The following is an 11,084-nucleotide window of genomic DNA, read 5'->3' as shown; positions in this document are numbered from 1 at the left end:
TACATGCTTTATAAACAACTGGATATCTATATATCCTTAATTGGTCCTAGAGAAATCCAGTTTTCCAACCAGAATCTAATGGATTTACCATTGTTCAGTTTTACAGTCACCTTCTCCTACAAAATTTTTGCAGTGTTGAGGATATTCTTCCACATACTTCTACTTTGATTTAAAGCATCATCAAAAGGCATATGCACATCCACCTTGTTGTTGAATTTTTGCTGAACTATTCTTCTCCACAGAGCTTTCTTCTCCTTTGAATACCTCCATATCCATTTAGCCTTCAAAGATTTGCTTGTAACTCTTAAATCTTTTACACCTAAATCACCCATGTATTTTGGTTTACATATTTTAAGCCATGACACTCAACACATCTTTCTCCTATTTTCCTTAAAATCCCACAGGAAATTCCTCATAAATCTAGTTAATTTCAGTTCAACCATAGCAGGCATATGAACTAATGAAAGGAAATAGACTGGCAAACTAGGCATACAACTCCTTATACGCACCAACCTGCCAGATTTGGATAAAAATTTCTTCTTCCAAGTTGCCAGTTTCACCTCCATTCTATGAATAACCTCATCCCACACAGAAGCACACCTTGCAGTAGCACCAACAGGAAGACCTAAGTATTTGATAGGTAATTTCTCCACCTTACATCCCAACTCCAGAGAAATATCTTCAATAACATTATCAATATCTATGCTTATCATGGAACTTTTCTCTAAATTCAACTTCATGCCTGTCAATAACTCAAAAGTAGTTAGAATTAGAAGCAATCTTCTTACCTCATCTACATTTGCATCCAAAAACATCAGTGTATCATCTGCAAATTGCATCTGAGAGACCATAATACCATCTTCAGCCACCTTAAAGCCATGAATTTGATCCCTCAAAACAACATCATCAATCAACTTAGAGAGCACCTCCACCACTAACAGAAACAAGAAAGGAGATAAGGAATCTCCTTGTCTTAATCCTTTAGAAGGCTTAAATTTATCTGTAGAACTTCCATTCACCAAAATAGATATGTTTGATGTAGATATACACCACTTCATCCAACCAATCCATTTACTGCCAAAACCATGCTTCTCCAAAATTCTAAGCAAAGACTTCCACTTCACATTATCAAAAGCCTTCTCCATATCAATTTTACACACAACTCCTGGCTTCTTAAATTTCAGTCCAAGGTAGTTAATATCGCGTATTGGTCTCGTATCGGCCGGGTCCGATACACCTATACAAAAGATAATATCGGTTTTTATCGGTGATACATCATTTAATATAGAATTTCAAATAATTATAAAACCATAATAAAAAATAATAAGAATCATACACATATCTTAAATTTCCAAAATACAAGGTGGTTTATTAGCCAACGTTGTGATTGTTGTCCCATTATGCTGGTAAATCTTTTTTATTATCCTTTATATTTATATTTTATATATCTCTGCCTTGCAATCGAAATATGGTTTCCATCTTATATCCTACCATATAGTCATTGATTTTATATTATAAATATATTAGGGATTTTTACATTCTCCAATTAACATTGTACTTGTCTGTAAATACTAATGCATGTTGATGAATTTTTTTCACGAAACCGATATTATCGGTGTACAAGTAAAACCGATATATCGGTATGTACCGGCCTGTATATCCCGATAATATCATTCCGTCTTTGTATCGCCGATATTTTTGATATCGTACAGGTATTTCCGATATACGATAAAAACGTGTAATATCGTCCTGTACAACCGATATTGACTACCTTGCTTCAATTTTCTGTCAATACATTCATTAGAAATCAACACTCCATCAAGTATCGGTTTCTCTTTAACAAAATCTCCTTGAAAATCAGACACCAACTTATTCATCACCTTCTTAAGTCTATTTTCCAACACTTTAGACAAAATATTATAAGCACTGCCTAATAAACTCAAAGGTCTAAAATCTCTTGGACGACAAGAATCTTCCTTCTATGGAATCAAAGAAATGAAAGAGCAGTTCATCCTCCAATCCCATATACCTTTCCTATAAAATTCCTCCATCAACCTCATAACATCATCTTTTAAAATGTGCCAACAGTGCTTGTAAAAACTCATAGAGAACCCATCAGGTCCTGGAGATTTGTTAGCACCAAATTGTTTTACAACACCAAAAACCTTTTCCTCTGATAACTCATTCTCCATCTCCATCTTCTCAACCTCTTCCAAACTTGGAAAATGAAAATTGTCTAAAGAAAAAGATGTATCACTTTTCTCAGAAAACAATTCTTCAAAATAATTCTTCATTTCCACCTTAATGCTATCTTGATAAAACATTCAGCTCCATCTATCTCCAATTTCACAATTGTATTCCTCTTCTTCTTAGCATTTGCTATTCTATGAAAAATAAGAAGAATTAGAATCCCCCCATTTGAAATCATTTTGTTTTGCTCTAGCATGCCATCTTCTTGCCTCCATAGCTTTTATGTTTTTAAGTTTAAGCAAACAATTCAATCTATCCTCAAACTGTCCGTCAGATAATTTGTGACTTTCTTCCATTTGATCAAGCATATCTATCTTCTCAGTTAACTCAATCTTCTCCTTCTTCACAGACCCAAACTCCTTCCTGCTCCATTCATTCAAGAAGAATTTTAAATTCTGCAATTTCTTAAAGAAAACAAAGCTAGGAGTCCCCTTGAAACTCCAATATATTCCACCATTCCTCCATCCTTTTCAAGAAATCTTTATGCCATAACCAACTGTTTTCAAATTTGAAATAAGGCTTGCATTTTAAGTTAAGTTTAGTCATAAGATCAGTTCCTGTGGAATGAATAAACTTTAAGTTTGTTCATTTTGATCCCACTATGGGATGAACAAACATGGAAAATGGATGTTCAAACCAACAAATCTGTTGGTTTGAACATTGAATCGAAGGAACAACCGCGCGTCTTAGTGCATGACGGGCGTCATCGTCACTGACGCTGGCGCTCAAAATAAAAACACCAGCGACCGAACCCTAGACGCGCGGTCTTGTCTATGTCGCCCGCGTCATTCATGATGACGCCAGCGGCTAACCTAATGTCGCCAACGGCTGCATATGAACGGCTGGGAAATCTTGTGATCCAACGGCTACATTTTCTAAAATCTATAAATACAACTCATTTCAACTCCAAATTCACACATTCTTCATTCTCAAAGCAACTACAAAAATGCCTCCCATAGTTCGAGTTCGTGCTGTTAGATTCACTCAACAAGAGGATTTAGCTATTTGTAGATCCTTTTTTTTTTCACACACAAGATGCTGTCATGAATAATGTAGCTGAACTGACGATTACTTTCTGGGAGAAAGTTTACCGAACATTCACTGCTGAAACGGGGAATATCTACGGGCGTGATTCTAATGGATTGCATCATCGTTTTAGTGTAATTAGTATGAATGTATTGGAGTTCATGGCTTTACTGTTTGAGAATCACAAAAATAGGCACAACAGTGAAGCCGAACATGAAGTGGAACCCATAACTCTAGCGATGTGGCTAGTAACTCACGGGGGTCGGCCTTTCGACTTCCATGCTTGTTCCAACATTCTTAGGGTGCTCAACAAATACAATCCCCTACTGTTTCAGAATTAGGACGCCTATGTAGTACTTGTTTTAATCTAATGTATTTCTTTTATTTCATGTATGATGTTGTTGTTCAATGCAGTACGTTTTTATTTATGATATTAATATTGATGGTATAATTTTTAATCCAGGAAATATTTAAATTTCTGACGTAAAAATGTGAAGATAATCGTAATAACATAATACCATAGTGAATCGATTTGTCCCACAACTTCAATCAACCCACTCCACCAAAGAACACCTGGGACATTCCCAGAAATGCCTTCCACATGTGTCTTCTTCAGAAGAAGTCCGCAAATGCATAAAAGTCATACAACCGGGCTTTGAGCATGAACTGATTCTCTGTGGACACTGTTTGTATTCGTGATCGCCATATCCATAATGCTTGCAGTGTTATAACTCCTTCTTCATTTTGGCCTTAAGTTTGAAGTTTTTGCAGAGTATTGCAATTCTTTATTCTTCTTCTTTTTTAATCTTCATAGCATCATCTAGCATATATGGTTTCTCTGGAAAATTGGGATCTTGACATTGCAAATACCTGAGCTTTTCCGGTTGTGATTCAATCACCATTCTGATGCGTGAACAACCTTCCCGCGGACACTTTGAATACATCCAAGGACATTGCATAAGACTATGGTTATCCATGAAACATAATGGACAAACCTATTTTGCTTCGATACATAATATTTGCTTCGCTTTGCCTTTAGAAAACATGGTGGATGATGGGAAAGAAATCGGTTGGTGTGGCTTAGAATAAAATCTAGTGGTGTATTTATAATAAAAGTGGGCGTTGGTAATTCAAATGGGCGCTCAAAGTAAAGTCGCGGGCGATTTTCCTACAAACTCCAACGGATAAATTTCCAACTTTCTCTCTCGACCTATAAATTCCCTTGCGCTCCCATCTCCAAATCACATTTTCTTCTTCTTCTTCTTCTTCTTCTTCTTCTTCTTCTTTTTTCCTAAATCTCTCCACCTTTACAGAAATGTCTGTTAGAAATCGTGGTCCCAAGTTTACTGAGGAAGAGGACATAACTCTATGCAAAGCATATTTCTTTCATAGGGTAATCACTGTTGTCCTTTGTGAACACAATAGTGGACGTAATTTTTGGGATAACGTTTTCTCAATGATTGTCTCACTGACGAGAAACCCAGGAAACCGAGATGCTCGTCGATTGCGTGCTCGTTTTCAATCTATTAGTAATGTACAACAACCATTTGTTGCTCTTGTAATGGAAATTGATCAAGAAAAGTTCGTAGGTGTAACCGAAGATGAAGTGATCCAAACAGCTATTAAAAATTGGGAGGATGCTCGCGGTGAACCTTTTCCTTACGAAGGGTGTTTTAGAATTCTAAAAGATGGTCCATCTCAAGCACATCGTTACTGCACTTGAATGTCGCTCCCAGTATTTATAATGGAATAAGATATTACTCTTGTTCGATGTTGGTTACATCGTATGATGAGACCAATGAACCATGACCATTTCTGGAAAAGAGTTTTTCGACATTTTGTAGCATCACAGAACGAAACCATAAGAAACAGTAAGAGCCTAGAACTAAGAATTGCTTTCATCACTAAGGAAGTCAAATATTATACAGAAGTCTTATGGATGGTTCACCGCAGCAATTTTGAACTTTCCGGCGAAGAACTGGTGAGTATATTATTCCTTTGTCATTTGTCCTCATGTACTCAACTGCATCATAAATATCTGAACTTGTTGTTTGTTTTACGTAAAACCATTGCTCAGACCAAGTTTACTGAAGAAAGCGGAAGAGAGTTTAAGCATTTTGAATGTTACGAACTCTACGGAGAGAATGTCGTTGGATTTAATGTAGTTTGATAAAAAAAAAATTAATTAAAATGTAGTTTGATGTTATTGTTGTGGTTTATTAAAATGTAATTTGATGTTATTTGAAAGTTTGAATTATAATAAATTTCACTTAAGATGGAAATCTATTTTCATTCATTGATACCATTTCTTTTACAAGATATAAACGTAGGAAATAATAAAACGTACTAAAAACTACTTCAATAAAAATCGAGTACAAGTTTTGGCCTCCTGTTTATCTTCATTTGACGTATCTTCCATTCAACGCGCTCTTTCACAGTTTCGCCTTTGTTTTTGAATTTTTTGTTGTTAACTTTCAAAAATGAAACTCTTCCTTGCCTTTTAGCGGAACATTTTCTAGGAGCAACTTCTAAAAACTTTCACTTCCCTCTTACAATTTTCAATATTTTTAAAATTCTTACATATCTTAGAAACAACGGCTTCCAGTTTTGCATCGCAAAAAAGTGTGATCGCTTTTTCAACCATTTTAGAAGAGAAAATTCAAGAGAAATGAATTTGGTGTGAGTGAATTGTTTGAAAATGGTGGTAATTTAAAGAAGTAAAAAGTGAATTTCGAAATTTTAAAAACTACCCGTTGGCGTTCACCTACAAAACGCCATCGATATTCTTTGTGACGCCGCGCTCGTCATTCCAGCGCCAGCGTTCAGCTTTTGGACACCTGCGCTTGGCCTACTGACGCCAGCGTTTTTCTCCGTGTCGCGTGCTTATTTTTCTGACACCCACTACTTTTCCATAGTGGAAAACTTTGTTTGACCATCCACCTGGTTGAACAAAGTATTGGATTTGTTCATTCCCATAGGAACTGCTCTAAGCATAATTGGTTTGTGATCTGATATTACTCTAATAAGAGCAATCTGAATAACATCAGGAAACAACAAATCCAAATCAACACTTAACATAAACCTATCTAACCTGCATAGCAATGGATCCACTTGCATGTCAGACCAAGTAAAAGCACCTCCAACTAAAGGCAAATCCACCAACTCCAGTGACAAAATGAAATTTTTAAGAAACCCATTATTCCTTAAATCACATTCACCTCTATTCCTCTCCTTATGAGACCTCACTGCATTCACATCCCTGCAAAACAAATAGGACCATTCCACCAACTCCTAACTTCCTCCAAGTCTGCCCAATAATCAGCTCTCTCATTATACCCACATGGAGAGTATATGTTACAAACAGCCCACCTAACATCATTTTGTTTTGAGTTCAACACAGTAGTAATAGTGTTATAACCCATTCTCTCATCTTCCTTCTCCAATTTACTCTTGTTCCAAATTGTAAGCAGTCCACCACTGCTACCAATTGATGGAAAATGTAACCAGTCAAAATCATCATCGTACCACAACTGCTTCACCAACCACCTATTCATCTTCATAATTTTTGTTTTCTGCACCATACACACATGACATTTCCGAGAAAAAATCAAATCCTTCAATGCATTCATTTTATCAAAAGAATTTAGCCCACGTATATTCCAACTAATTATCTTAAGATCCATTAACAACTTCTTCTTGAATCTGCACTCTTTCTATCACATTCGAGGACACTGCACCTTCAATTTGTACAAGCGCCAATTCCTTTTCCGACACCTCATCAATCTTCTCCCCAGCAACCACATTTTTCTCTGCATTAGCTTTTCTAAATCTCTCTTAAAAGCTTGTTATGACTAGAGGAAAATGTGTAACTAGTATTAATTACCAATCAAAGAAATTATTAATTTGACCAAATTTGTGGCTCTGTGTTTCATCTTTCAAATTCAAAAATAGCACATACACTTGACTGAGGGGACCATGGATGCGCGAGTATGACTCAAATTAAGCTCAATTGCTGCATATATTAGATAGGTACATATGAACAAGAATAAGCAGCCTAATTAATTTGCATAACTACGCATCTCTTCTACATGCACGTAAATGCTTGGAATCCTAAGTGATTTTCTTGCTGTCGGCATTGTTGTGCGCGCAGTGGGTTGCGTATGGTGGTAACCTGCTGATACGACCGAAACAATTTTCACCCCCAATCCATTAGACTGATATTTTTTTATGTAATTTGGTAACCTGCTGTAATAGTCTTCATATACATGTACCAAACTGATGCAATCTAGAAATTTGTGTTTCAAACATGAACAAGTCCAAAATCAAAAAGTACAAAAGATTAACGAAAAAAAAACAATGGAAATATTCCTTAAAGAAGTTAACATGAACAGTAAGTATGAAGGACAAAAAGATCTAGTTATCCCGAAAAGGTTAACTTCCTTTTGGTTTGAAAACCCAATTATACCATTTTAAACATGCTAATGTTCACTTTAATCCCCATTAATATATATCGGTTTATATCTAGAAAAGGGAAAAGGTGATAAATTGCTATTCCATTTTGCACCATCAACTTTTGCCATGTCGACAGTGAGAGTATGGAATAAATCTTGCAAAGAGTACATGAGACAGAGGGATCCTGTCAATGGATATGAGACTTTCACCTTTATAGCGCGTTCGGATACAATTTTGCTTCTGGAGAAGCAGAAGTCAGAAATCCAGATATTTTACTTCACAAAAAGTCGATTTTTCTGCTTCTAAAAGTCATTTGGAAACTCCACACCCAAACTGACTTCTTATTTTTTGACTTCTAGAAGTTAAAAAGCTATTTCTGAATGTGTATCCAAACGCGCTATTAAAAAGACCACGATGAGAAGAAAATGTATAATATTCACTCCGTTTCAGAAAAGAGTTACTATTGTTTATTCAATTTGGCCTATTTTTAGGCTAAAATGAAAAAACGATAATATCTCTTTTCTAGAAACAAAAGTAGTGATTGTTAATTAGGAAAACTTTTTTTTGACTTAAAAAGTTTATATTGAAAAAATGTAAAAAGGTCGAACCCCCATTGTAGTATTACATATTAAGAAGAGTCAATAATGACTTTCCAATGTGTGATTAGCTCACGAAAGAAAATAAATTTAAAATAGTTTTTGTTTCCCCCCAATCATACAATAGATGTTTAACTTGTGTGATTGTCTCTCTTTCTGATTTGGGTCTTTTTTGAGTCATTACTCGTCGATTTCTCTCATCCCATGGAGTCCATACTATCGCAAAGATAATCAATGGCAAGAGTTTGCGCCCTCTATTTTGACCTCTCCTAAATTTCCAAGCCTGCAACTGCCTTGTCAGAGTACCTGCTTGCACCCATCTTACATTATGTCCTCCTAAAAAGTAGTTCCAGATAGCATGGGAGTAAGAACAGTGTAGAAATAGATGATCCACTGTTTCTGGAAATTGATTGCAGAGAGAGCATGTGAGATTTTGTATCTGACAACCTCTTCTTATGAGATTGTCAGTTGTAGGTATTGAGTTTTGAGCCTTAGCCGGTGTTTGCATCTTTTATCTTGAATTATTCTTCTCCAGAATTGTTTTTTCTCTCTTGCAAATCTCCAAGACCACTTTGTCACTAGTGCTTTGTTGGTGAACTTTAAATTTATTATTCCTAAACCACCAAGTTCCTTTGGTATACTAGCTCTCTCCCATGCCACCCAATTGATTTTTCTTTTTTCTGTTGTAGCCTGTACAACCCCATAAGAAATTCCTCATTATTTGATTGAGCTTCTTTTCCACCATCACTGGCATCTGGAACATTGACATGTAATAGATTGGTAGACTTGACAGTGTAGTTTTGATCAACAATAGTCTCCCTGCTTTGGTGAAGAATTTCTTTTTCCATGGAGCTAATTTCTTTTGAAATTTCTCAATTATTGTATCCCAAGCGGTAGAGCTTCTAGATAAAGCACCAACTGACATCGCAAGGTATTTCAGAGGCAGCTTTTCTATCTTGCAGTTAAGAATTGATGCAATGGCTTCTATTTTTTCATCAGCTCCAATACTAATTACTGAACTTTTATTGAAGTTTACTTTCAGTCCAGTTATAGCTTCAAAAATTTATAGAATGATAACCAGATTTTCAGATTCCTCTTCATTACCATTTAAGAACACTAATGTATCATCCGCATACTGCAAGTGTGATATCTGAATGGAATTCACTGAGAAACCTGAAATCATCTTCTGTTGTACTGCATTATTCATCAGTTTTGTAAAACTTTCTGCCACTAATATGAAAAGAACGGGGGAGAGAGGATCTCCCTGTCTTATTCCTTTATGTGGTTTAAATCTTGCAGTTGAGTTGTCATTTACCAAAACTGAATATTGGGATGAAGTTACACACCAATGCATCCATTTTATCCATTTGTCTCCAAAGCCTGAGCAGTTTAGCACTTTACTTATAGTGTGCCAACATACATTGTCAAAAGCTTTTTGTATATTTAGTTTGCACAGAACTCCAGATTTTTTGGATTTGAATCTAGAGTCAATCAGTTCTCCTGCAATAAGAATCCCATCTAATATTTTTTTATCTTCAATGAATGCCCCTTGATTTTCTGATATCAGTTTAGGAAGAACTTTCTTGAATCTCTGTGACAGTACTTTGGAGATTACCTTGTATATGCTGCTTACTAGGCTTATAGGCCTAAAATCTTGTGGATATCCACATTGTTCATTTTAGGAATTCGACTTATGAATGAAACATTTTTTTCTCTAGTCTAGCCTTTGTTGTACTTGAAATTCTTTTATAACTGCCATAAAATATTCTTGTATCACTTCGCAAGCCACTTTATAAAATTTCATGTTATAACCGTCTGGTCCAGGTGACTTATTATTCTTGAATTTTTTTTATAACCATCCATACTTCTTCCTTTGAGATTTCTTTTTCCAGATCCATGCTTTCCTCATCTGTAATTTTGGTGAAGTATTCTTCATTCATTTGTGGTATTATTTGATGTTGTTCTTGAAATAGATTTGTAAAGTAGCCTATAATTTCTTCTTTGATGTCCTCCTGACAGAAATTATCTTCCCCATTAATCACTAGTTTCTGGATTGTGTTTCTTCTTCTCCTCACATTTGCTAGTGTGTGAAAATATTTTGTGTTTGCACTACCCTTTTGAAAATGCTGAGTCTTGGCTCTGGCTAGCCATTTCCTTGCATTATCCAAATTGATTTGCTTCAAAGCTGCCCTCCATTCCGCTCTCTCACTGAATTGTTGTTCAGTTAAAGCTCCAGTTTCCTCCCTTTTATTATGTGCATCAATTTTTCTTGTCAGTTCTTCTTTCTTTCCAACTACTTGTCCATAAGTCTCCCTGCTCCATTTTTGAGAAAAAACTTCAAGTTTTGTAGTTTCTTAGACATTATGTAGCTTGCAGTTCCAGTGTAAGTAAAAAAAATGCATTCCACCATATGTGGAGATTAGATAAGAAATCTGGATGTGTAAACCAAAAACTTTCCACTCTAAATGGAGGTTTGTTTCTGTTGATATTGGAGGTAGTTAACAATAATGCTGAGTGATCTGTTAATGTTCTAGATAACACTGTTTGGGTCGTAAATAATAATTTTTCTGGGATTCCTTCAGTGCATTTCTTGGGTGCCTTTAACACATTTCAAGGGTATAAAACACCACTTTTCGAGCCAATTTCGCCGCAAGAGCTTATTTTTCCAAAAACATCTACAAAAACATAAAACACCATAATAAGTACGAATCGAGTACTAACAATACATAACATTGAGGACAAATTAGACAAAAAATGTGT

At 35.6% G+C, this 11,084-nt stretch overlaps 1 protein-coding gene across 1 annotated transcript; it reads right to left on the bottom strand.

Moving 5' to 3' along the window:
• Nucleotides 1-365: 365 nt before the first annotated feature.
• LOC113358980 lies at nucleotides 366-6,830 on the bottom strand. The gene is made up of 6 exons (XM_026602684.1): nucleotides 6,646-6,830; nucleotides 6,182-6,535; nucleotides 2,515-2,613; nucleotides 2,301-2,384; nucleotides 2,030-2,217; nucleotides 366-1,237 (listed from the first exon to the last, which is right to left on the bottom strand). The coding sequence occupies exons 1-6, from the start codon at nucleotides 6,828-6,830 to the stop codon at nucleotides 366-368; spliced, it is 1,782 nt and encodes a 593-aa protein (XP_026458469.1).
• Between the last annotated feature and the right edge of the window lie 4,254 nt (nucleotides 6,831-11,084).

Source organism: Papaver somniferum, chromosome 3 (genome assembly GCF_003573695.1).
Source record: "Papaver somniferum cultivar HN1 chromosome 3, ASM357369v1, whole genome shotgun sequence".
Lineage (NCBI taxonomy): Eukaryota > Viridiplantae > Streptophyta > Magnoliopsida > Ranunculales > Papaveraceae > Papaver > Papaver somniferum.
This window is presented reverse-complemented; position numbering and strand designations above follow the sequence as displayed.

What these genes read in the sequence shown, in the direction of transcription:
- LOC113358980 (XM_026602684.1), bottom strand. Translation starts at nt 6,830, where the DNA reads ATGAATAGGTGGTTGGTGAAGCAGTTGTGGTACGATGATGATTTTGAC. An exon ending in AAGTTTTCCACTATGGAAAA is followed by an intron (nt 2,614 to 6,181) that starts GTAGTGGGTGTC and finishes TGAATGGAGCAG; the next exon opens with GAAGGAGTTTGGGTCTGTGA. An exon ending in CACAAATTATCTGACGGACA is followed by an intron (nt 2,385 to 2,514) that starts GTTTGAGGATAG and finishes TATTTTTCATAG; the next exon opens with AATAGCAAATGCTAAGAAGA.